This window comes from Pseudorca crassidens, chromosome 20 (assembly GCF_039906515.1).
Source record: "Pseudorca crassidens isolate mPseCra1 chromosome 20, mPseCra1.hap1, whole genome shotgun sequence".
Classification (NCBI taxonomy): Eukaryota; Metazoa; Chordata; class Mammalia; order Artiodactyla; family Delphinidae; genus Pseudorca; species Pseudorca crassidens.
This window is the reverse complement of record NC_090315.1, coordinates 55,575,926-55,602,808: the sequence shown is the minus strand read 5'-3', so window position 1 is coordinate 55,602,808 and position 26,883 is coordinate 55,575,926. Positions and strand designations below refer to the sequence as shown.

Sequence of the window (26,883 nt, the reverse complement as noted above, 5' to 3'; positions counted from 1 at the left end):
GCAGGCATTTTCTTTTTCCAGCTTTCTCTCTTTTTGTGCTAGAGACAACTCTTTCTCATGATCCCCTGAGCAGATTTTTCTCTTAGTCTCATTGGCTGAACTGTGTCATGTGACCCCACCCCCAGGCCAATCCCTGGCAAGGAGGAACAGGAGTGCCCTGATTTCCTTAAACCTGTCATGAGTCAACCCTAGGGAACACGTTGCTACCTGAGTCATGTCAAGATATCATTAGCAAGGAAAAACGAGAGAATGGCTGGGGATAGGCAACTTACAGTGTCGTCTGCAGGCAGTACAACGTTCATGCATCCTCACATTCATTCACGCAACATATATTTCCTCAGCACCTACTATGTGCTGGAAATACAGCTGTGAGCAAAACAGGAAAACAATCCTGTGCCTTCTCAGAAATTATACCAACTACATGCCAAATTCTGAGGATATGGTAGTGATTAATGAGAGTCAGTCTCTGCCTTCTCGGGCTCTCATGATGTTCTTTCTGTTTGGGGGGTAAGTCTGCATATCCCCCAAAATATGCATTTCCCAAGGCAGTTAGAGGCAGTGCAGGGGTTCACAGGACTGCCTTCATGTCAAACCTCCATCCTCCCTCTTTATAAACAAAAATAACAATCAGCAGCTGTTCTTTCCCAGGAAGCTCTGGCATCGCTCTGGAACCATGAAAGCCTGACCCCTGCTTTCCATGTCTTTGCTAATATGGGAAGAGTGGGACAAGGGACTTGTCACCAGTAGGAGCTGTCTCCTGGCCTGTCCTCCGCCCTCTGATAAACACCATTCACTGGATGCTTGACACATGCCAAGTAGCATGCTAAGTGTCTTATTAGCTGTCTTTTAGTTCATCTCTGTGAGGGAGTCATTAGCAATCTTATTTTTACAGCCTCAGAGACGTGGAGGAATTTGATCAAAGTCAATAGCTAGTCAGCGCATGCTCTCCCCCACTAGCCAGTAATGCTGCCCACATTTTGAAGCTGATAGTTGAGAACAGAGGAGATATGGGAGCAAAAGTAGGTGTTCCACAATTTCTAAAATGCATGTGCTGCCTTAAAATGGGACAAGAACTGGCCAGTGCATAAGAAAACAGAGCAATGGTAGTGTGAAGGGAAGTAGCTCTTCATACACAAGAGTTTGGGTCATTTTTTGCTGTGTAACACACCACTCTAGGACTTAGTGTCTTCAACATACAGATGGCCAAAAAGCACATGAAAAGATGCTTAACATCACTAATTATTAGAGAAATGCAAATCAAAACTACAATGAGGTATCACCTCACACCAGTCGGAATGGCCATAATCGAAAAGTCTACAAACAATAAATGCTGGAGGGGGTGTGGAGAAAGAGGAACCCTCCTACACTGCTGGTGGGAATGTAAATTGGTGCAGCCACTCTGGAGAACAGTATGGAGGTTCCTTAACTAAAAATAGAGCTACCATATGATCCAGCAATCCCACTCCTGGGCATATATCTGGAGGAAACCATCATTCAAAAAGATGCATGCACCCCAATGTTCATTGCAGCACTGTTCACATAGCCAAGACATGGAAGCAACCTAAATATCCATCAACAGGGGAGTGGATAAAGAAGATGTGGTGCATATATACAATGGAATATTACTCAGCCAGAAAAAAGAATGAAATAATGCCATTTGCAGCAACATGGATGGACCCAGAGATTATCACACTAAGTGAAGTAAGTCAGAGAAGACAAATATCATACGATATCACTTATATGTGGAATCTAAAAAAATGATACAAATGAACTTATTTACAGAACAGAAATAGACTCACAGACTTAGAAACAAAGTTATGGTTACCAAAGGGGAAAGATGGGAGGGAGGGATAAATTAGGGATTTGGGATTAACATATATACACTACTATATATAAAAAAATAATCAACAAGGACCTACTGTATAGCACAGGAAACTCTATTCAATATTCTGTAACAACCTATATGGGAAAAGAATCTGAAAAAGAATGGATATATGTATATGTGTAATTGAACCAGTTTGCTGTATGCCTGTAGCTAGCACAACATTGTGAAACAACTATACCCCAATATAAAATAAAAATTAAATTAAAAAAACACTATTAAACGAAAAAAAAAAGACTTAGTGGCTTCAAACAACAAGCATTTGATCACATCTGTGGGCTCTGCTCTGTGGGTTGACAGTGTTCTGTGGGCCAGTTCTTCTGCTTTCGCAGTGTGGCTTCCTGGTGTGGCTGTGAGTCAGCTGGCAGTTGACCGGGACACTAGGAGGGCTGGGCTTGGGCCTCTCTCCCTCCCCATGTGGTTTCAGGGCCTTCCTTGACCCTGTCCCTGAGATCTCTCTAACAGGATAGCCAGACTTCTTCCATGGCAGCAAAAGCCCCCAAAAGTGAATATTTCAAGAGAGAGGAAGCAGAAGCTGCCAGTCTCCTTTAAGGCTGAACCTAGGACTGGCATAGTTTCATTTCCCCGGACTGGTTAGCATGAATCACGGGGCAAGGAGGGGCCACACCAGGGTGTGAATATGGGCCTGGGCTGCGTGGTCCCTTGGGGCCACCTCTGGAGACTCGCAACCTCAACAGACCCGTTTCCATTAGAGCCTCAGCTCTTCCACCTGCTAAGCTGAGTGCTGAGCTATTGGCTTAAATCTCAGAACCTCAGTCTCCTGATCTCTAAAATAGGAATTATAATATCTGCCTCACAGGTGGCTGCAAAGTTTAAATTAAACATTGTAAGCTCTAATCGTGTATGTCATGGTGCTTAGAATATAGTAGGAGCTCATAGCGTGCTCCTTTCCTATCGTTTCTTGGAAAAGAGAGAAAACTTGGAAAGGTCAGCCAGTATGATAAGCAGAAACATTAATTTTTTGGAGCAGCTACAATGTATACAACTCTGGTCTGTCCCTGGAAGGAAAGTAGACCCTCACGACCCAGTACAGGATTTTAAGTTTCTTCTAGTTTGGCTGTGAAGACACGTACACAGTAAGTAACAGCTAGTTCCCTATTATACCTGCTCTAGAAGAGGCACAGATAAGTATCGTGGGACTTCTGAGGAGGGAAATCTTGCTCAGGCTGGGGAGGGTTAAGAAAGAAGGCTTCCTGGAGGACGAGGTGCACAGCCGAGACCTTGAGGGTGGGAAGCAGTTGGATGGGCAAAGAGGAGGCAGGTGGGAGGGCCAGAGTGGGCAATGGCGTGGAGCTGGACAATTCTAGCAGGCGGACAGGGAGGAAGCAGAGCCGGCGCTGCCAGGGACTTAGTGAGAGATGATGACAATTATAGGTACCATTTATTGAGAGCTTCCTAGGTGCTGGGCTTTCCTTCTAAGCCTTTTGTACACATGATCATGTACTCCTCACAATCACCCTAAGTATAGGTGTTTAGCCCCATTTTACAGACAAGGAGAGTGAGGCACAGAGGAGCTAAGTAACTTGCCCAACACCACAGAGCTAGGCTTCGAGCCCAGGCAGCCTAGCTCCAGAGCTGTACTTGCAACCACTGTTCATTTCCACTACCTCCGGGATGGAGGTAGTGGAAGTGAACAGTGCACAGTCCGATCCCCGTTTAGGGATTGGATTGTGCCAGATTGTAAGAATTTGGGCTGTACGCTGTAGGCAATGGTGTCCTAAGTCAAGAGGCCAGGTCCAGGAAGGCATTTCTGCGGGAATTTTGCTGTGCTGTCCAACACAGTAGCTGCTAGTAGCATGTGGCTATTTAAACTTAAATATAAATTAATTGCAATGAAATTAAATTCCTTATTCACACTAGCCACATTTCAGGGGCTCTGTAGACACATGTGGCTGGTGGCTGCCATCTTGGCCAGTGCAAATCATTGTGCAAAGTTCTATTGACAGTGCTGAGTTAGCAGGAGAGCTGCCAAGATGGCATTTGTATGTGACTCAGGTGGACAGAAGTAGTTATGACTGCACAACAAGCCAGTTTAGAGAGTACAATTGTCAGAGAAGCCCATGGTTGTCAATGGTAAAAATGTGAATAGCCCACACATTCATTCATTCATTCAGCTGTTCCACAAATACGGAGGGCCACCCGTCTGGGGTGGGGTTGCAGTGGCACAGAAGAGGTGACAAAGAGGCATGAGTGAGAAATCCTCCAGGGTAGGGAGAGGGGTTTTCCAGAAGGCTTCCTGAAAGGGGCAATGCCAAGGCAAGAGCTGAAGGATGGCTGGGAGTTGGCCACGAGGAGAAGCTGGGAGGAGCGATCCGAAAGGGCCACAGCTTGTGCGAAGACTCAGAGGCATCCCACAGCGTGGCCACACCACCTCATTCCAGATTTTTGAAGGGGTGGGTGTGCAGGAGAGGGGAGCAGGGGCCAGTGGAAATGGCAGGCAGGAGAGAGAGGGGTGGGGGAAGAGGAAAACCGTTCAGACTTGAGGCACTGGAGGCTGGGTTGCTGAGAGGGAAGCAGGAAGAAGGCTGGGGTTCGAGGAGGCGTTAACTGGCAGGGGCCTTCTCTGAGTTGGGTTGAGTAACCCCTGGGCTTCCTCCCAAGTCACACACGTTTGCACAAGTTGGCTATGTTGCTTCCAGCAGTGATCCAGAGACTGTGGAAGAGGACTCCCTTCCAGAGGGTGGAAGGCATGGTACAGAACCACACACAGTCTGCCCTCTGGAGGATGAGACGCTCTCAGCGTGAGCAGGAAAGTTTGGCCTCCTCCCTTGGGGAGGGAGAAGGATGGGGGTTCCCAGATGTGTGCCCCTGCTCTATAGTTTGTGTATCTTCTTATCGTGACACAGACCCAGCAGACACTATTACTATCCCCTTTTTATGGAGGAAGCAACTGAAGCTTTGGAGGTGGTACCCCGGACCAGAAATCACACAACACGTGGCAGGGGTGGGAGATTGAACGTGGAATCCTCTTACCTTGTAATTTGGGGAAGGATGCAGGAAGAGGAGGCTACCTTCCCCAAGGCCACTTTTTCCATGGAATGTGCTGCGTCCATAAAGCAGCCTCGAGATGAAGATGTAAAGCTGAATTCAAAAGGAAAAGTTTTTTGTGTGCTATAAAAACAACAGCCTTATTTTGCAATTCTGTATCTTCTACTAACAAAGTTGTAACCTAAAGTGAGTTAATATTTCCCTTTTGGAGATAATGTTATCATATCTAAATTACTTTGCGGTTTTCCCATTAAGTTAGCTTTTAAATGGTGTATCTAATCAGCCGGTGTGATAAGCTGAGCAGGATAAGGTGGAAACCTCGGATAGCAGCGTTCAAGGTAATGGGAATAGTGCCAGCAAAGGTGGCAGCTGCCTCCCCGAGGGACAAGTGTTGGTGGTGAGCTCCAGAACACAGGATGTAGGGAGTGGTGGGAGAGCCTCCCCAAGACTCCCGGAGTGAACACTTCACCACTAAACAAAGACCATAAATTATGCCATTAACATTTAAGAGGATTCGTAATTTCCTCCAAGTTCTACTAAACAGCAGAGACTGGTGTCGTATAGGGTATTTCAGACAGAAAAATGGGAAATCATAGCTCCTGACCTCAATGAGCTCAGAGTCTAACAAGGGAGAAAGGAATGCAAATAATAATAATCATCATGCAGAGGTGCTGTGTATTATCATTTATCTAATACGAATTTGCCACACTTGGGAGAACTGACAGGACTGAAATACAGCGGACGCCACTGGTAGGAAAAGAAGCGCCTTCTAACGCCTGAGCTGGAAGCGTTCAATTTGCCACCATGTACTTCAGGGCCCAGTCAGTGAAGCTGTACAAAAATTCAATTTAAATAATAACCACTGAGTTATAGTCTGGACGATGTCCTGACATTTCTACCTCCTAAATAATCTTTCACACTGCACCTCTCACCTCCAGGCCCCCAGCTGCTATCCTCACTATTTTTGACCTCTTAGGAGCAGCCTCCTCATGGGCCCCAGTCCCACCCCTTCCAATCTACCTTCCCTGCTGCCACCAGGTGACCTGGCTGAAATTCAAAGCTGACCACACCATTCTCCTATTTAAAATCCGGAGATTAGCACAGTGCCCGGCACATAGTAGGTCTCAAGAGATACTGAATGAATGAATGGCACATGGCCTCATTGGGCTACATCGTCATTGTATTAGTTTGCTAGGGCTGCCATGACGAAGTGCCACAAACTTGGTGGCTTAAACGACAGAAATTTATTCTCTCATGGTTTTAGAGGCCAGGCGTCTGAAGCCAAGGTGACAGTAGAGCCATGATCCTTCTGAAGTCTTGAGGGCAGACTCCTCCAGCTTCCAGTACTGCTAACAATCTGTGATGTCCCTTAACTTGCAGCTACATCACTTCAACCTCTGCCTTGGTTGTCATATGGCCTTCTTGCCTCTGTTTCTGTGTGTCTCTCTGTTCAGATCTCCCTCTTCTTATAAGGACACCAGTCATTGCCTGAGGGCTCCCCTTAGCCAGCATGACCTCTTCTTAACTTGACCACATCTTCAAAGGCCTTGTTTCCAAATAAGGTCACATTCACAGGTACCAAGGGTTAGAATTTCAATTTCAATCCTTTTGGAAGTTACAACTGAACCCACAATAGTCATTAAGCAAAACAACTCAAAAGTGGAAACTACAAAGGCTGTAAGTGGATTTATTTTTACATCTAAGTTCTTGTAGTTTCTCTCTTGTTCTCTTTTATATATACATATATATATATATTTTTCTTCTTCTTCTGTTTTTCAAGGCTGAAAACTTAAGCAATGCTAAAATGGAAGTAGATTAAACTGTTACAAGGGCATGGATTAAGCGGCAATTAACTCGTGCAGAGGCTGAGAAGGCTTCAGAGAAATGGTTTATAGTTGAGTTATTCTTGAAAAAGGGTGTAAGTGTGCAAGCGTATGAGAGAAGACATTCTCAGTGGAGAAACAGCATGTGCAAACGTGTGGAGGTGTGGCCTGCCGTGGCAGACCACCCAGGGGGGATAATGTAGGGTTTTGTGGTTTATGTTGGTCCTGGGGTACTGACACGCAATAGGGACTTAACATTCTGGGGCCTCTCCCTGAGAACCCCTTTCTACCAGCTCTTCCCCACCCCTACCTCCACCTCACCCCTCTCTTCCTGACTAGTCCTTTAAGATCCAGGTTACCAGGCACCCTACAGAAGCAAACAACAAGGCATACATGAGCAAACTTGGAAGCCTCACCTACATACATGTTTAAAAAACCAAGAGAACACAACCCACCATTCCAATGACTCAGGTCCTTATCAGTTGCTCAGAGCTGGTCCCCAAGTATAGAACTGAAACCACGAGAAGAGTGTGCAGGGCACGACTCAGCTGTGTGAGCGTGTTTCCCAGAATTTGATCTGGCAGCCTGAGCCTTCAAGTGGGATCAGCAAAATGAACAACAGAGAGATTGTTAATTTGGTTTAAACAGCGTTGAGTCCATAGCAAGAATCACAAAGATGTTCATGCCCTGTGGGCAGGCATCCCAGTCCCAAGGATAGACTTGTCTGAGCTTGGCTCTCCCAGAAGCAGACCCAAAGACAAGCATTCCAGTGCAAATGGTTTATTTGGGTGGTGAACCCAGGAGTGGAGCAGTGAAACAGGGAGGGTAGACATTAACAGTACATTATCAAGGTCATTACCATCTCAGGAAACTGAGGCTCAGTCTGGTGGGAGACTCTGCAGATGGTGTGAACATGCCTTAGAGTAATCTTTAGAGAGCTGGGGGATTGACTGACCCAGCAACTTTGGTCAATAGGGTGAGAGTTTCTTCCGAGAGGCTCAAACTTCCAGGCATTTCCATTCTGTTCCTTGTGTGCAGAGGGAGGCAAAGAGCCATGGGTGCATTTAGAAGACTTACATGGTAAGTGTAGGGTAAGGCGGGGCATTGACAGAGTCTGCTATAACCCTCAAGAGATAACTCAGCCCAGCCTAAAGGGTAAGTGCAAGAAGATGTTCATGGAAGTGTTGACTAGGATAGCAAAAGTGAACAGATCACAGACAGGTGACGAAAACCACATAGAACATCTAGCAAAATGGGAGTGGTGTAATCAATGTCCATTCATTGAAAGGAGACCCAGCCACCACCATGCGGATTTCAACGCCCTTTAGCAACATGGAAAAGGCTTACTATCTAATGCTAAGTGGGAAATGCAGGATGTAATATGAGCTAGTTATACGTACACTACGATTGTGCCTGGGTAAACATCTGTCTTCAAGAGAAGAAGCATTTGAAGAAACCACAAAGAAACGAGAGTGTATTAGGGTGATGGGACCACGCAAATTCTTTTGTCATATTGTCTTTTTGATTGAATGGAAGGCAAATTTCAATATGACTAACGAAAACACCAGTTCATATAGAATTGCACCCCCTCCCAAATAAGCTGCTTGCACTTAAATTCTTGTCTAGGCTTCTGAGGGGACCGAAACTAAAATGGGTCTATTCCCAGGACTGGGATGTCTGGGCCACAGGGCGTGAATAGCTTTATGGTTCTTTTTATGAACTCAGTGCCCTATTTAAACCAAACTTGCTCTCTTTCTGCTTTCTTTGGCTGATCCTGCAAGGCAGGATTTGGAGGCTCAGGCAGCTGGATCAGATCCTTGGAATCAGGCTCACATGGGTCCAGCCATGTCCTGCTTCCTTTCTTCACATACACAGAGGTTAAGGCACATTGGGAGCTGACATCACCAAGATGAATTCTGTGCCCAGGAGTCTGCAATTTATCAGAATATAAAGAATGTGGAAATGGAATTCAGCCTGCACATTTGCGTTCCTTATCGAATGTCTCCAAGCATGTTCCACGAGGGACATAAATTAAGCCTTTATCCAGGAGACACATTATCTCTGCGTGTGGCCTTCCACATAGTTTTCTAATGAAAGTCATTAGATGCTTGGCCCCTGGAGATAAGAGACCAGTTCTGCCCAGCCTGTGTTCTAGCCTGTGAGTCAGCGATGACATCAAATTCTACCCAGGGCTCTGCCTGGAAAGGCTACTCCAGGGTTCTTGGAAGGGCTTCTGGGAAAGGGAGGGGGCGTCAAGTGTCAGCCCCAGGGACCTGAGAAATGGGGCCAGGCTGGCAAATGCTCATTGAGTCCTACTGTGTGCCAGCCAAGGGATAGACAGAGGTTAAGAGACATTATTCCTTCCCCCCAAGAAATTCACAGAATAAAATAATCCAGATGTCCATCAACAGAAAAAAGAATAAGCAAAATGTGGTCTATCTGTACAATGGGATATTATTCCTCAATAAAAGGAATGAAGTACGGATACATGCTCCAATATGGATGAAACCTGAAAAAATATGCTAGGCACAAAGGTACACATATTGCATGATTCCGTTTGTATGAAATGTTCAGAACATTTAAGTCCATAGTGATAGAAAGTCGCAGTTGCCAGGGGCTGGGGGAGAGAGGGGTGGAAGCAAAAAACAAAATAATGGTAACTCAGGTCAGAGCAAGCTAAAAGCTTAAAAACAGACATTAGACAGCTGTGTTCTCTAAAGCCTTTGGCCACCCAGACACAAGAAACGGTTTATCTGACACGTTTTTTGAATGTTCCACAGTCCCACCACATTGCATGGCTCCCTTCTCCAATCTCAAATTATTGATTTCTTAGGAAGACCATCTCTTGTTATAATGGTACAAACCAGGCCCTTGGTGTCATCCCTATCACAACCCAAATGGCCTAATAGGTATTTTTCTAAAGAAAAAGTTCCCAAGAGGAACTCTGGCATTAGTAGTGAAAACAATTTTTCCCACCACTAAAGTATCATAGTAATTTTGGCAAATTTAATTAATCTTGAAAGTTATCATGAACAACAAACATTACTCAGGAAGGCAAACAAAGAGCTAAGGTGGGGCTATATTACTTCTGAAAAACCCTGAATTGGTACAGCCACTATGGAGAACAGTACGGAGGTTCCTTAAAAAACTACAAATAGAACTACCATATGACCCAGCAATCCTACTACTGGGCATATACCCTGAGAAAACCATAATTCAAAAAGAGTCATGTACCAAAATGTTCATTGCAGCTCTATTTACAATAGCCAGGAGATGGAAGCAACCTAAGTGTCCATCATCGGATGAACGGATAAAGAAGATGTGGCACATATATACAATGGAATATTAGTCATAAAAAGAAATGAAATAGAGTTATTTGTAGTGAGGTGGATGGACCTAGAGTCTGTCATACAGAGTGAAGTAAGTCAGAAAGAGAAAGACAGGGGCTTCCCTGGTGGCGCAGTGGTTGAGAGTCCGCCTGCCGATGCAGGGAACCCGGGTTCGTGCCCTGGTCTGGGAAGATCCCACATGCCGCGAAGCGGCTGGGCCCGTGGGCCATGGCCGCTGAGCCTGCGCCTCCGGAGCCTGTGCTCCGCAATGGGAGAGGCCACAGCAGTGAGAGGCCCGCATACCGCAAAAAAAAAAAAAAAAAGAAAAAGAAAGAGAAAGACAAATACCGTATACTAACACATATATATGGAATCTAAGAAAAAAAATGTCATGAAGAACCTAGGGGTAAGATGGGAATAAAGACACAAACCTACTAGAGAATGGACTTGAGGATATGGGGAGGGGGAAGGGTAAGCTGTGACAAAGTGAGAGAGTGGCATGGACATATATACACTACCAAACATAAAATAGATAGCTAGTGGGAAGCAGAGGCATAGCACAGGGAGATCAGCTCGGTGCTTTGTGACCACCTAGAGGGGTAGGATAGGGAGGGTGGGAGGGAGACGCAAGAGGGAGGAGATATGGGGAAATATGTATATGTATAACTGATTCACTTTGTTATAAATCAGAAACTAACACACCATTGTAAAGCAATTATACTCCAATAAAGATGTTAAAAAAAAAACCTTCATTGAACATTTATTCTATAAACTTTTATGGAGTGCCAAAAAAAAAAGGAATGAAGCATTAATACCTGCTGCAAGATGGATGAACTTTGAAGACACTACGCTAAAGTGAAAAAAGCCAGTCACAAAAGGCCACAGAGGATTATATGAAATTTCCAGAATAAGCAAATCCCTAGAGACAGAAAGTAGATTAGTGGCTGTCAGAGCTGGGGGAGGGAGGAACGGGGTGTGAATGCTATCAGAATATAGTTTCTTCGCGAGTGATGAAAATGTTCTAAAATTGATTGTGCTGATGGTTGCATAACCTTGTGTATATACTAAAAACTGTTGATATATATTTTAAATGGATGAATTGTATGGAAAGTGAATTATATCTTAATAAAGCTTTTGTTATAAAAAAAGAAATTCAGAGGACAGAGGCATATTATTTGAGGCAAGTTCTACAAGGTTCATTGAGGAAGTGCTGTTTGAGCTAACCGGGGATCAGCTTGAGGGTGATCGCAGATGGACTAGGGAGAAAGGGGTTCCTGCAAAAGGAAGAGCGCAGACAAATGCACAGAGACATGAAGGAAGGTCACCAGCAATGAATTATGATAGGATGAGCTGTGACTTTGAGCTTCTGGGGGAATGATGGGCTCATGAGAATTTATAATTTTTGAACAGGTAATGCATTCACATAGTACAAAATGGAAAAGTCTCAAAAAGGCGGCCAATGAAACAAAAATCTCGCTCCTGTGTCTGTCTCCCACTCACCTAGTCCCCGCTCCCCACACTGGGCAATCACTGTTGCTAGTCTCTTGTATGTCCCTTAAGAGATATATTACACACATATACAAAGAAGTATTCATATGGGTTGCGTGTAAATGGGATTGGAACCTCATCAATGTCTCATACTTCACTTTTAATATTAGCCAAAATCTTAGAGATCCTCCCGAATTCGTATACAAAGAATATGTTCATGTTTTAGTCGCTATTTAGGATGTACCACCTTTTATTAACCAGTTTTCTTTAAATGGACATTTAGGTTGTTTCCCATCTTTCCTTCTTACAAAATTCTGTAATAAATAACCATATATATATATATATATATGACATATCACATATGTATGAATTCATCTGTAGGTAAAGTTTCTAGAAGTGGAATTGCTCCATTACAGAGCTTGTACTTTTTAAAATTTTGATAGATATTTGATAGGTATTGTCACACTACCCACAATAGAGGTTGTACCAATTTATACTTGCATCAGCAATTGGTGAGACAGCATGTTTCCCCACATTCTGGGGGTGTGTTTGGAAACATCATCAGAGATCATTTCATATAGGGCCTTGAATACAAAGCCAGGAGGTTTGAACTTGATCCATTGACCATGGACACCTGTTGGAGGGTTTAGGCAGTAGGTGAGGATGGGCAGTTTGAAGTTTTAAAAGCTTATTTTCATGATGACATCAAATAAATATTGTAGGAAATTTTTATTCTCAAACAGGCATGAGTGGTAATGTGATGAGTCAGAGAGCAGAAAAAAATCTCCGTTAGGATTGAAGCCATGTTGGGGAGAAAGTGATTATCATCTGGGCACAGCGGCCACAGACAATGGGGTTGGATATGAGCTCAACTTGGTTTCTTTACTATCCATAACTCTAGCTTTCCTGCCAGTTTTCTTTTATCACATACTTCCCACAAGCTGATGGTTCCTCGTGAAACATTTAGCCCTGAAGGGTAATGACATAAAAACCAATAACAAGGAATTTTTATCAGAAGCTAATGGTTCACCCAATGACAAGCAGACAAGTGATACAGCAACTTTATCTTTCTCTACAAGACCTTTTTGCAAATTAATTGGATTTGGAACTGCATGGAACAAAGAGATGGCGGAAGCAAAAATGCAGACACATTAACAAGATGTGCATTAACAAAAATGCAGACACTTAACAAGATGTGCATTAACAAAAATGCAGACACTTAAACAAGAAGTCAGTCACTATTATGTGATACAACAAGAGAAGGAAAGATGGACGGCAGCCAGTTGTGAAGGCAGGAGCATATGAAGGACCTGAGAGCCAGGCCCATCCAGATGCTCCAGCCGTGGTTCAAGGATGAGCACCTTGGCCTTGGTACTCTTGGGGCTTGCCCTGGGGTTTAGGGCCATTACGGCTAAGCCAGAGGATGGCAGCTTTTGCTCTAAGAGCCAAGTGGCTTTCAGAGATGCTTGCTATGAATTTGTGCCTCTCGGCCGCACCTTCTATGGTGCCCAGAGCTGGTGTGAGGAGCAAGTAGGCCATTTGGTTTTTATTCACGGTGAAGCCACCCAGCTATTCCTGCAGAAGCACCTCACCCAGGAAGGGAACGATGGATTGGACTCACATGGAACTTGGCTTGGAATGATACTACAGAAGGTAGGTGCCACGATAATTTTGTTTTATGGGGAGCTCGTGGCTGTGATTCTCACCATAGTTTCTTACCCAGAACTCCATGGAACAAATTAGTATGTCCCAATTCTCATGGTAAGGAGACCCTCCTTTTTGGTTGTTTTGTGGATCAAATAAAAGAATTCTTGTGCAGTACCTAGCACAGAATCCAGCTTGTAGCTGACATGCTAGAAATGTGCCTTTCTTTGCTTGTGCCTAAGACTAGCTATGGCTTCTTCAGTTCTTGCTAGAACAGTGCCTGGCACTGTCCTGAGTTCTTCACATCCATTTTCACAGTGAATCCTTATCATAACCGATGAGACAGTTATGATTGTTGTCCCTATTTTACAGATGGGAAAACAGAGTCTCAGGAAATAATGACTAAGCTATTTTCAAAGCACTTCCACATGTCCTTCCCCCACTTGTTATGAGGCTGAAGTGGGTTAAGGGCTTAGCACAGCTCAATTCACATTAGACAGTCTCATGGTAACAGTCGTCCTGGAAACCCTTCCTTATCCTTCGCTCGGCGAGGACCCCTTCCTCCAACCCCCGCACGTTCAGGTGAGTCCTCCTCTTTGCACCTGTAGGATCTTGTCCACACATTTAGGAGAGCACTTGTGGCATGACTTCAGTTTTTAGGTGTCTTCCCCCCGGACTATGAGTTCTTCAAGGGGAGGAACCATTATTCTGGCCGGTTCTGTTTTCCCAGTGTCCATACACAACAAAAAATGGATGTCCGTATTTAAGCCTTACCCCTGCCCCATGAGGCAAGCACTGCTACTCTTGTTTTATGAATGAGGAAAATAAGTCCAGAGGCATGAAATGACTTGTTCAAGATGACAGCGTCCTGCTACCTCCCATTGCCCAGTAGAAGCTGCTGGGTTTTATAAATGAGTAGCTTGGTCTGGGCTGAACACCTGTAGAAATGTACCAGCATGGACGGAAATACTTTAATAAAGGAGCAGCCGGAGAAGCTCATTTTAGGAAACTCACAGCCAAGAGATTTGAATTCTAAAATGCATCTTCAGGCAACATCTACTGAATGGTTTCTTGCTTTGTAGATGCAGAAATTGTGGATTTCTGTATATCAGACACACATTCACATGCAGTTAAAGGAGCGTGTCTATTTAAAATCTCCAAGGGATACTGCATGGCTGCTACAGGAAATGGGGTAGATCTGATACGTCCCAATCTCCATCGCTCAGTGTTATTTAAGAAGCAAGGGACTGTCCTGGCTGTGTGTGATATGATGGCATTTATGTAACTAGATTTCAGGCATTCATAAATGTTGATGTATGGATACAATTCATCCTGGAACAATTTTCAAGAAACATAACAATAATGGGAGTAGTCCATAGGTTGAAAGAGGGAAGATGTTTTCACTTTATACCCTTTTGTGTTCTTTGAATTTTTTAACCATATGTATGGATTTCTTTTCCTTAAAAAAATGGTAAATGTATTTTTGAGTCTTCACAGTAAATAGTTTATAGCCAGTGTTTTCTAGACCTCTGGTGTACCTCTGTATTACACACACACACACACACACACACACACACACACACACTTCTTCAACAATCATGTTGGTGTATTCAAGGCTCTGAAGAGTACCAAAATCATGAAAATTGCTTCCACTTTAATTCACTGCTGCCCAAGTATATTTGACAAGGGCCCCTGCTACTCTCTGGAGTATGTCTTGCCATCCCGAGGCACAGTTCTGTGCTCTTTTTTATTTTATTTTTTAAATTAAAAAAATTTTTTTTAAACCTTAAATTTTTTTTTAAAATTTATTATTATTTTTTTGGCTGCATTGGGTCTTCGCTGCTGCACATGGGCTTTCTCTAGTTGCGGTGAGCGGGGGCTACTCTTTGTTGCGGTGTGCCGCCTTCTTATTGCTTCTCTTGTTGCGGCGCACGGGCTCTAGTCGCCCGGGCTTCAGTTGCAGCATGCAGGCTCAGCAGTTGAGGCACGTGGGTCCTAGAGCTCGCGGGCTTCAGCAGTTGTGGCTCATGGGCTTCAGTAGTAGAGGCTTGCAGGCTCTAGAGCACAGGCTCAGTAGTTGTGGTACACAGGCTTAGTTGCTCCGTGGCATGTGCGATCTTCCCGGACCAGGGATTGAACCTGTGTCCCCTGCATTGGCAGGCGGATTCTTAACCACTGTGCCAGCAGGGAAGTCCTGTGCTCTATTTTAAATTGTGGTTACACATTACTAGAAGCATCATCTATTTAATCAAACCTCTTTGTATGGGCTCTTGGGCTCGGCACCCCAGTTTGTAGGCTGAGACCTTATCTTGGAAGATAGTGGCTAGGTGATGCCCCTTCACTGGCATGGGACAGAGAGGCCTTCAGCCTGTCAGCACTGCCTGAGCACCCACGGCATACAAGGAGTAGAGCTGGGGCAAGCTCTCTGCACACCAGGATCAGAAGGACCCTTCCAAGTCCTGGTGGTCATATTCCCATCCCAGGGCCCAGGATCTGGCTGGACACCTCAAATGTGAGCTACAGGATCTGGCGCCGAGGGCAGGATGCTTCTGTAACCAACCCCTGGGGCTACAATGGGAGAGACCCTTCCATTGGGTGGTTGCCCTCGGACAACTGCATGCAGAAGTTCGCCTTCATCTGCGAGTTTGGTGAGCTGGCCTGTGCTGTGGGGTCTCCCTCCTTCTTTCTTTCTCTGACTCTCTCTCTGTCTCTATCTCTCTGCATCTCCTTCTGTCTTGTTCTCTCTTTTTCTGTATCTCTCTGTCTCTCTGTCTCTACCTCTCTAAATGCCCACAATCTCCGGCTGTGTGATGCTCTGTGTCTCACTTCATCTCTCCAGCTCATGTCCCGCTCTCTCCCTGTCCACTTACCTGCCTACCTGCCCTCTAGTCTCACTTGTCTCTCTGTCTTCCCCTCTCATAGCCCACATTAGAGGGAAGTGCTCAGCCCTATCTTCACTCCCTTTCCAGTCTTCCCATGAAGAGACATGTGGTCCCAGGAGGCTGTTCTCACTCACCCTTGACTCCCACTCCCTGGTCAGCCTGGCTTTGAGCCCCTCACCCCCGCATCCCACTCCCAACTCCCAAATCCTCCCACTCTCTGCTCTTGTGCCCTTTCCAGCTGCTGCCTGTGGTAGGCCCCTTTTGTGGGCCCTGGGAACCCCTTCCTGGGGACTTTGTGTGCGAGTCCCCGCAGGAGTGGCCCGAGACCCACACTGGGTCCTGCCTGCCATGGGGGGCCTGGTCTTGGAGCTGAGCTGCCTTGTGGTCCCCTGACCCTCAAGCCAGCCTCGACAGAAGGTTCTGGGCTTCCAGATCCAGTCCCCTCCCTGGTTCTAAGCCCCTCATTGGAGACTCTGGTGCCCAGGCCCCAGCCTGGGTTCAGACACTTACGGGACCCCTGCTCTATTTCCCCCACACTCAGCTTTATAGATGCCATGCAAGCTTAACTTTCCTGCCTGGCCGATTCGGAAAAGTCGAAAGCTTTGTGGACCTGTGGGTTGTGCAACTTCCTCACTTCTTACCAAAGCTCCCCCCCAAACCCCATCCCCTGCCCCACCCCCACTGCAAGCCTGTCTCAGCACCGTCAGCCCCTAGGGTCTTGCAGTCCCTGGCACGAGGTCACACTAGGAAGAGCTAACATACATCCAGGAGTTCCAGGCACTGAGCTGTACATGCGTCTGTGCACTTATTCATCACACAGTAGAAATACCTCCATCATTCTGTCGCAGGCCCATGATAAAGCTAAGAAAAGTGATGCTCAGAAAGGGTAAGTTCCACACAGCTGGGAGGTGACGGAGATGAGACGTGAAGATCAGAGAGAGAGACTGGGAGACACTGTGCTGCTGGCTTTGAAGATGAAAGAAGGGGCAGCCTCTAGAAGCTGGAAAAGGCAAGGGAATAGCTTCTCCCCTAGAGGCTCCAGAAGCAACCAGCCCTGCCCACACCTTGATATTAGCCCAGTAAAGCCCGTTTTGAACTTCTGAACATAACTGTAAGAAGATAAATTTGTGCTGTTTAAGCCACTAAGTTTGTGGTCATTTGTTACAGCAGCCATTAGGAAACGAACACAGATTTTGATCTCAACCCCTGCCCTGTGGCGGTCCCACCAGGCAGACGGGCCTGAGTCTGAAGCCAGTGTTTCCTACTTTCTGCTGTGCACATCTGAGCCAGGTCATTCTTTACCAACAAATGTTTACTGAGCATAGACCACATGCCAGGAGCTGGGCTGGAGTGGGGTTTCAGCACAGTGACCCCACAGAGCCCGATGTTACCACAGGGGAGGATAATAGTGCAGCTCATAGGACTGGTATGAAGACTCAATGAAATCACTCATGCATTCAACAAATGCTAGTTTAGCATCTATGATGTGCCAGGCATTGTTTTCAGATAAGTCTCAAGGAAGGCACTCGAAACAGGTGGAATGATAATTGCCACTTTTACAGCCCTGACCCTACACGTACAGATTCATTTGATCCTCCTAACGCCTCTGTGGGGTGTGATATTGACTCCCCCCATAAAGAGGAGGCACGGAGAAGCTGAATAACTTGCAGAAGACCACACAGCCCGAGAGTGGCTGGGCTGGCCCTGACCCTGGGCAGTCTGGCCCCAGAGCCATGCTCATGCCCTCCACATTGTTTCTCACCCCTGCTGAGTCAGCTCCCACTGTGTCCTTGCATCTCACAGTCCTGACCCCTGAGACCCCTCTGCTTCCCATTACCTGGGCACTTGCCCATCTGTGACCACGAGCCCTCCTTAGGTGTCACCTTACCTTTGCCACAGATGTCGGCCAGAGTCTGGCCTGCGAGAACCTCAATGCCACCATGCACTGTGGCTCAGGGGAGGTGATCCAGATCCAGGATGCTTTCTATGGGCGCCAGACTCCCCATTATTGCATCCAGGATGCCGGGGACCCCTCAGACCTGGAGGAGGAATGCAACTGGGTCAGCGTCAAGGATGAAGTGGCAGGTAGGGCCCAAGGGCTCTGTAGCTCTGGCTGCAAGTGCAGGGCACTTCCTGGTGTCCTGTGCCCAGCAAAGGGGTCTGGAAGGATTGAACAATCTTCATATCTGACCTTGGGCTTCCATCATATGGGAAAATTAGCCAGTCTGCCCACAGCACCAAGCAGGGGAGTAAGGGGGCCGTGGCTCACCCTTCACCTGACATCAAACCCACCCGACGGGTCAGGTGGACATTTTGCTCTCCACCCCAACTGGGTGCAAAAACATTTCTTTCTTTTTTTTTAATTTAAATTTTTTTAATTTCGAAATACTTCAAACGCACGTACAAGAATGAAAAAAATTTCAGTGAAATCCTCTGGACCCACTACCCAACTTTGTCAAATCTTAGCGTTATGCCATATTTTCTTAAGATTCCCTCATTACAGAAATGAATAAAACATTAGATTCGTATCATCTGTCCTGATACATGTTGTACTAGTTTGTTTCACTTATTATGTAACTATATCATAGTTTGTCTTTTCCTCTATTGAGAGATGTGCGGATTGTTGCTTAATCCTTGCTATTGCGAACAGTCCTGAAACAAACAAACGTTCCAGGTGGTATCTCTCCTGTTCTGGATGGTATCTCTCCTTCACATGGGAGAGTTTCTCTAGGGTCTTATTTTTCTAAATCAGATTAAATCTGCCTCTGAGCCAGGTTTGTCTGGTGACAAGGATTTTTCCTTGGAAAGAAACTTGCACCTCTCCCCGCCATGTCTGACCCACATCACCCCTCCTCCCCTTAGAGCAGGCGTGGGGGAAAGAAATGCCGAAATCAGCCAGTTGGTTCTCTTCATCTCGCCTCGTTGCCCCAGCATTCCTGAGGCTGTGGCCCACCAAGGAGGAAAGGCCCGGAGGACGGGGCGATGGGTGTGCCTCCTTCACAGATGGAGCTCAGTGGGCTATTTCCTTAAAGGCCTAGATGCAAGCTTCCAAACCTTGTAGCCACACCCAGAGGGCACATTGGATGGGAGCCCTGCATCCTTTTGGGGAGGGCTGGAGGAGATCTGGGCAGAGCTCCAGGGGGGCTGTTTGTACCTAAGTGTCACCATCACTCATTCATTCAGTCAGTTTGCTGACAGATGTTTATTGAGCACCAAAAGTGTGCCATGCACTATCCTGGGCTCTGTGGATGCAGGGATGAATCAAACACAGTCTGTTCTTCGAAGGGGTCACAGTCTAATGGGGAGACAGAAACAAATACAGGCAATTACCTAGCACTGTGCTCAGTGTCACACAGAAGGGAGAAAAGGTGCTGTTTAGTTACTCATGCAAGACTCATTTTGTACCTGCTGTGTATCAGGTACTGTTCTGCGTGCTGGAGATAGAGCAGTGAACAAAAACAAAGCAAAACGAAACATTCCCTCTCTCTTGGAGATCGTAGTCTAGTGCTGTGGACGCACCTAGTAGGGTACAGATCTCACACGGAGGGGTAGAGCAAACTGGGTCCCAGCAGGAAAATCATGCTAGGTCTTCCAACAGAGGGAATTTAATGCAGGGAATTGGTTATCCAATGACTCAGTCACGGAAGTGCTGAGAAGCCGAATAGGGGATGATGATCGAACCCTGAGATTAGAGGAGCAGAAAGCCGCGACCACCCCAAAGGACTGGAGGGACAGCCATGGGGGATGTCACACCAAAACCAGAAGTCAGGGCCACCTGGCAGGTGCTAGAACCATGATCTGCGCCGGGGGAGCAATGACCACGGAGGGAGGGACGGGCCCCAGGGAGCTGGAGCTTCAGAGGAGATGTGGTGAGAGAGAGGGCAAAAAGCACCCTGCCCTGTACCTCTTCCCGTCTGGTGCAGGCAGACTTTGAACCCCCAATTTCCCACCCTAGTCCCTGGAACTGCGGGTATGATGAGATGCCATGCCCATGAATATGTTAACTTACGTGGCAAAAGGGTCTTTGTACATGTAATTATGGTTGCTAATCTTAAAATAGGGAGATTATCCTGGATTATCGAAGTGGGTACAATCTAATCACATGAGCCCCTCAAAGCAGAGAATTCTCTCTGGCTAGAAGCATAAGAGAGGGGTGGCAGATGGAGAAGTCAGTGAGATTCAAGTATGAGACAGACCTGACGCCTCACTGCCAGCTCTGAGAGACAGGGGGTCACATGGGAGGACTGGAAAGAGGTCTCTAAGAGCTTAGGGTGGTCCCAGCTGATAGCCAGCAAGGAAATGGGACCTCAGTCCTACAGTCCCAAGGAACTGAATTCAGCCAACAAGAAGAATGAGACTGGAAGTAGATTCCTCCCCAGAGCCTCTGTGACACCTTGATTTCAGCCCTGTGATACCCTGAGCAGAGCCCAGCTGAGCCCACCAGACCTCTGACCTCCAGAAAGGTGAGGTAATAAATGTGCTGTTTTATGCCACTACGTTTTTGTAATTTGTTACAGCAGCCATTGGAAGTTAATACGTCGTCTTCAGTCTGCCATCAGTGCCTGCCAGTGCACAGGGCAGTTTGGGAAATGTAGTTCCCTGCAATTTGGAACCAAGTAGGGTGAGGGTGGATCTGTGGACCAACGGTTAAAGGGCGGGCCACCTTCCCAGAGGAGGTGAGATCTAAGCTGAGACCTGAAGATATGATAGGAGTCACGCAGGAAAAGGACAGCTGGGTGAATGGGGATGGGTGTTCTGGGGAGAGGGAGGAACCCATGCAAGTCCGAGGAAGAGCGTGGTAGGTGCAGGGAACTGCAAAGCACTCAGCATGGGGGGAGGTGGGGCACTAGTGCCTGAGGAACCCAGACCCTAGCCCCAGGATGTTGGGGAAGCACTGGAGGGTTTTGAGCAGGGGAAGATCACGGCCAGGTGTATTTTAAAGCTGCCCGCAGGCTGCTGTGAGTCCAAACAAGGGAGGTTGATGCCAGAAACCCAGGTGAGAGAGGCTGGAGGATGGAGGGCAATGCAGATGGAGAGAAATGGATAGATTCCAGAAACAGAAGGACATACTGACAGGACTTGTCAATGATGGGGGTCCAGGATGACCCTGGCATTGAGAGAAGAGGCTGGGGGAGGAGCAGCTGGTGGCAAAGGTGGAGGAGGGAGATTGTCTTCATGTCCTAGGGCAGCCTTACCAAGTACCACAAACTGGGTGGCTTAAAACAACAGAAGCACGTTCTCTTGCAGTCTGGAGGCTGAGTCCAGAATCAAGGTGTCAGAGGGACTTCTCTACCTCCAAAACCTGCAGGGGAGAGCCCTTCCTTTCCTCTTCTAGCATCCGGCATTTGTCGGCAATGCTTGCCCACAAACCCTGGTAGGTGCATCTCTCTAATCTCTGCTTCCAACTTCACATGCCCTGTCTCCATGTCCAAAGCACACCAGTCATACTGGATTAAGGGCTCACCCTAATGACCTCATCTTAACTTGATTATGTTTGCAAAGACCCTGTTTCCAAATAAGCTCATATTCACAGGTACCAAAGGTTAGGACTTCAAGACTCCTTTTAGAGGAGACACACTTCAACCCAAATCAGAGATCAAGACCTCATTTCAGGATATGAGAAGCCTGGAGTGCCCTGTGACGTCCAAGTGGAGATGCTGTGTAGACAAGTGGACATACAGGATAGGAACTCAAGAGAGAGCCAAACAAGAGACATAGATCAAGGAGTCATCGGCCCATGGCTAAAAACCGGGTGAGGGGAGCACAAAACCATAACAGCTGGGGAGGAACCAGGGCCAGGAGAGCATCTGAGGAGGGGGTGGGGCTTGCCTGGCTAAGCAACCAGACAGGAAAAGAGCATTTAAATATTCCAAAGCCTGGAGCAAGTATGGGTTTCTAAGATGCGAAAGAGAACAAGGAAAGTGATGCAGTGCAGGGCAGAGCCATAGGATGCTCTCAAGCCAAGAAGGGAACCAGGGCCACAGCATCTGCCTGTCCTTTCTCCAGGCCTCTCTGTAGGCGTCTATTATGTCTACATGGGCAGAGGGAACGGATGTTGGGATGACCCTGAGGCCTCTGGCCTGGGGTCTCCACACTCCTCCCTCCTGTGGGCACCTGGTGCCCGTGGCAGACACAGGGTTCCTAATCTTGTGCCCTCTTTGCCAGGTCTCAGGATGTAGACCATCTGAGTAGATGCCACTGGACCAGTGGTTCTCAAAGTGGGGTCCCTGGGCCAGCAGCATCGACATAGCCTGGAAGCTTGTTAGAAAAGCAAATTCTCAAGCTTCCCTCCAAATCTACTGAATCAGAATCAGGGTCTGGAAATTTTTGTCTTCACAAGCCCTCCAGGGGATTCTGGTATTCTGAAGCTTGGGAACCATTGTGCTGGACCCTGAGATATTTGAGGGCAGGAATCCTACTTGTTTCTCCCCCAGCACCGGACTCAGTGCCCGGTCTTCAGTAGATACCAACAGGTACTTGTTGGGGGGATGGTGGGTGAATGAACGAATTCAAGGTCACTCATCTCTGTCTGACCCTATCCTTTAATGTCCTTCACACGGTGTCTGCTTCCGCTGGGATGTGGGTGCCTCCCAGGCCAGTGCCGGGGGGCTGCAGGCCTGCCAGGTGGCAGCAAATGGGACCTACTTTGGAGACCTGTGTCCCACCTGGGGCAGTTACCTGTGGGTGCAGTACCACTGCCGGGAAGGTGAGTCCCCAACTTGCCTGGGTGTGGGAATTCCCTTCTTATCTCTAGCCCTCCTTGGAGCAGAGGGTGCAGCTCTCCATGGGGGTGGATCTGCTCAGTACTGAGAGACCTCCTCACCCAAAACTGCTGCCCTGTGGCTTGCCCTCCCCACCTGGCTTAGCTGCAGGGTAAAGCATTTGAGGTTCAGTTGCAAAACAAGCCATCAAGCCAGAAGTTGAAAAACAACTGTTTTAACCCCAGGACACTTCAAATTAAATTTCATGGGGTGACCCAATAAACACAACAGACAAAACCAAGATTACTTGATTGGAAGGATTCCCACATGCCACATGCACTCAACCACCACCCTCCCTGTAGACTGCCATTTTAGAATGCACAGGAACTTTTACAAATCTAAAAAACCATAAAAATAACCCATATTACCAGAATTTGTACAAGTTTTATAAATCAAGAAGGAAGAATCCCTCCCTTCCATTCAACAATTCTACTCCTCATAAAGAAACTACTCAATTGTTTAGAATAAATTCTTCCCTGCTTTTTAAAGTGTTTTCATAGACATGGCTGTATATGAATGTATAGATGTATATGTCTACAACTCAATTTTTTTCACTTAATAATATATCCTGGACATCTCTCCAAGTCACTACCTTATTCTTTTAATGACTGCATAGTATCCCATCATAAGATTATGTCAAAATTTATTTAACCCGTTCCCCTCTTTTTTAAAATTAATTAATTTATTTATTTTTGGCTGCTTTGGTTCTTTGTTGCTGCACGCAGGCTTTCTCTAGTTGTGGTGAGCGGGGGCCACTCTTCATTGCGGTGCACGGGCTTCTCATTACGGTGGCTCCTCTTGCTGTGGAGCACGGGCTCCAGGCGCGCGGGTTTCAGTAGTTGCAGCACGTGGGCTCAGTAGTTGTGGCGCACGGGCTTAGTTGCTCTGCGGCATGTGGGATCTTCCCAGACCAGGGATCGAATCCGTGTCCCCTGCATTGGCAGGCGGATTTGTAACCACTGTTCCACCAGGGAAGTCCAACCTGTTCCCCTCTTGATGGACATTTTGGTTGCTTCTGAGTTTTTGTTGTTATGGATCACTCTGCAGTGCTCTCTTGTGCATTCTTGTGCATATATCTTGACATACTCCTGGGATTACTTTTAGAGGAGAGATCCCTAGTAGCGGAAATGCTGGGTCACAGGGTACGCACATTTTAAATGTTAGTAGACATTGCCACATCACCCTCCAAGATGGCTGTATCGAGTTCATTCCTATTACAGTGTGAGTGCAAATTTCCCCTCAAGCTGGGACACCACATTATGCCATTGTCCAACCAATTAATCGGTCAGAACGGCAAATTCTACCGAATCCGTGAGTAATGGTTCAAGGAGCTCTGAAGGGGAAAGATGAGTCAGAGAAGGTTGGGGTCCCCAGGGGCCACCCAGGAGAGCAGGGTCCTTGGGGACAGGAGGAAGAGGGCTGCACGGAGGAGAGGGTGCAGGAAGGGGGGGTGGCACTCGTTTGCAGAACACACTTGGGTGGAGTAAGAGTGAGCAGGGAGGGTGTCTTGTTCTCTTTTCTGGGAAGGGAGGCCACATGGTTTGGCAGCACTTTCCGTTTGGTGGTTTCGCTCCTGGACAAAGGGCGCCCTTGGAGATCTGCCAGTTGCAGCCTTGCTCTCATCAGACAGACGGGTAGCTTAGGGGTAGGGGGGTGAGTTGGGTCTGGCTACCACATGGACCAGATTTTCTGTCCTGACTTTGATTTCAAGTATCTTGTCCCTTGTGAATCAGTGGGTTCTGATCACCGTCAGTTTCTGATTTCTGAAGGGAAGGACTTCATCCAGCAGTATCCCCTGCCCCCCAGCTCCTGCCTCTGTGCCCAGAAGGGCCTGCTGCATCCTGAGTTTCCTCGGATGATCACGAACCCGTACCAATCAGGACCACGGTGGCTTTCTGACCAGCTCAAGAAAGTCCTTTTCATTTGCATTCAGCTTCTTACATATTTTCCCTTCTCATTTAAGTCAGAAACCAGAAGACTGTGCTGCACCAATCAGCCCATGGCTGGGTGAACCGCCACAAATTCCACCCCTCACCCCATCCTCCAGGCCAACTTGTGAAGCTCAAATTTGTAAAATTTAATGTGCACTAAATTGCTAATGATGATTCATCAGCCACCCTAGCCAAGGAGATTTTCCTAAAGGTGCTTTGCCTTTTGCCTTTTTAATCATTATAAAATACACTTAGACAATCAATGGATCCTGGTTAAATAAATTAGGGTACATTGTGCAGCTATTAAAGAGTATAAGGCAGCTCTAACTGAATTCATATAGAACAATCTCCAAAATATTCTAAGTGAAAAAAATGGAAGGTGCCAAATAGTGAACAGAGCACCATTTGTATAAATAGAAAAGTATGTACATGCTTGTGAGTGTGCAGGTATCTCTGGAAGGAGACCCAGGAGACTGGTAACAATGGCTGCCTCTGGGGAGCAGAACTGGGGGACTGAGGGGTAGCAGTCGGGGAGGGCTTTCTTTTCACTGTAGACCCTTTTGTACACTTCGAATTCTGTATCTGGGTCATGTATTACCTAGGAATGAAAAAATTCAAAAGAACTTTAAAAAGTAAAAATTTTAAAACTTTAAAAGCCCCACTAAAGATAAAGGTCAGGTAGATAGAAGAAAGTAGGTTTTAAACAGAAACATCTGCTTTGCAATGGCAAATGGTATTTTGAGTTTTGATGTGCAGGCCTGAAGCTGATGGTGTGCAATGAGAGTTTCATCTTTTTTTTTTTTTTTTTTTGCGGTACACGGGCCTCCCACTGCTGTGGCCTCTTCTGTTGCAGAGCACAGGCTCCGGACGCACAGGCTCAGCGGCCATGGCTCACGGACCCAGCCGCTCCGTGGCATGTGGAATCCTCCCAGACCGGGGCACAAACCCATGTCCCCTGCATCGGCAGGTGGACTCTCAACCACTGCGCCACCAGGGAAGCCTGAGAGTTTCATCTTTGACAATGTCGCCATCTCCCTTACATGGCTCCTCTGTCCCTACATTGGAAACCTGTCCTGTATAATTAATATGGGGGATGGCCACACTTTCGATCCCTACTACCCCACAAGGTAAGAGGAATTTCTGAGCCTTGAGTAAAAATGTATCAGTCAGTTTCTGCTGCATAACAAAACACCACAAAACTTAGTGACTTACAATAATAGTTATAATTTTTCATGGTTCTTTGGATCAGCTAGGTATCTTTTCTTGTCTGGACTAGCTCAGTTGGATGGCCTAGGAAGGCCTCATTCTTTTGTCTGGCAGTTAGCTGGATGTCAGCTAGTGGCATGTGTCACTCATCACCAAACAGGCTAGCCTAGGCTCATCTGCATGGTGGCAGAAGAGTTTCCAGCAGGGAGTGAAAGCAAGGCCCAATGTGTAAGCATTTTTCAAATCACTACTTGTGTCACATTTTCTAATGTCCCATTGACCAGAGCAAGTTCCATGGCCAAGCCCACACTGAACAGGTGGAGAAATAGTCTCCACCTGTTGGTGGAAGGAGAGGCAGAGTCACAGTACAAAGGGGCATACATACGGGAATGGGAGGAATGGTGCTCACAGGTTTTCTCAATGGAGAAGGTCACTCAAACAGTCATGGAGAGCTGGGTCCTTTTAGCTCGGCTCTGTGCAATCTCCCGAGTCACTGTCCAAGGAGTCAGTAACGGGGTGAAGAAGATGCTCACCTGCGTGTACGAATGTTTTTTGTTGATAAGGATAATAAAAATAATAGTAGCAATATTAATAACAGTCCAGCTAAGCAGCTTTCACACCCAATCTCACTTAATCCTCACAACAACCCCATGAGCAGGAGCTACTCTGTCCTGAATAACAGCCACTCACCATATGAGCTACTGGGCCCTTGGAATACAGCTGCTCTCAACTGAGATGTGCTGTAAATGTAAATGCACGTGGGATATTGAAGACGTAGCTCCCTTCCCATGAAAGAATGTAAAATATCTCACTAAGTGATGTTTTGATACTGATTACACTTTGAAATGATAGTATTTTGGATCTATTGGGGTTAAGGAAATAAATTTTCTAAATTAATTTCACCTGCTCCTTCTCACTTTTTTCAGTG

General features: G+C 46.6%; 2 protein-coding genes across 2 annotated transcripts in view; one reads left to right on the top strand and one right to left on the bottom strand.

The window, feature by feature from the left end:
- BCO1 (beta-carotene oxygenase 1) overlaps positions 1-26,883 on the bottom strand; it is a 157,687-nt gene that overhangs the window by 39,739 nt on the left and 91,065 nt on the right. Inside the window, exons 21-22 of the mRNA XM_067719486.1 lie at positions 26,341-26,488; positions 17,946-18,096 (exon numbers count right to left, since the gene is read on the bottom strand). The gene's annotated coding sequence lies outside the window, so the exon portion shown is untranslated. The remainder of the gene's footprint in view (positions 1-17,945; positions 18,097-26,340; positions 26,489-26,883) is intronic.
- Positions 12,885-26,883, top strand: part of LOC137214538 (polycystin-1-like protein 2) — an 85,726-nt gene continuing 71,727 nt past the window's right edge. The window contains 6 exon segments of the mRNA XM_067718419.1: positions 12,885-13,125; positions 13,128-13,184; positions 15,659-15,823; positions 17,957-18,155; positions 22,657-22,763; positions 25,717-25,876. Of these exon segments, the coding sequence (XP_067574520.1) occupies positions 12,885-13,125; positions 13,128-13,184; positions 15,659-15,823; positions 17,957-18,155; positions 22,657-22,763; positions 25,717-25,876 (929 nt within the window).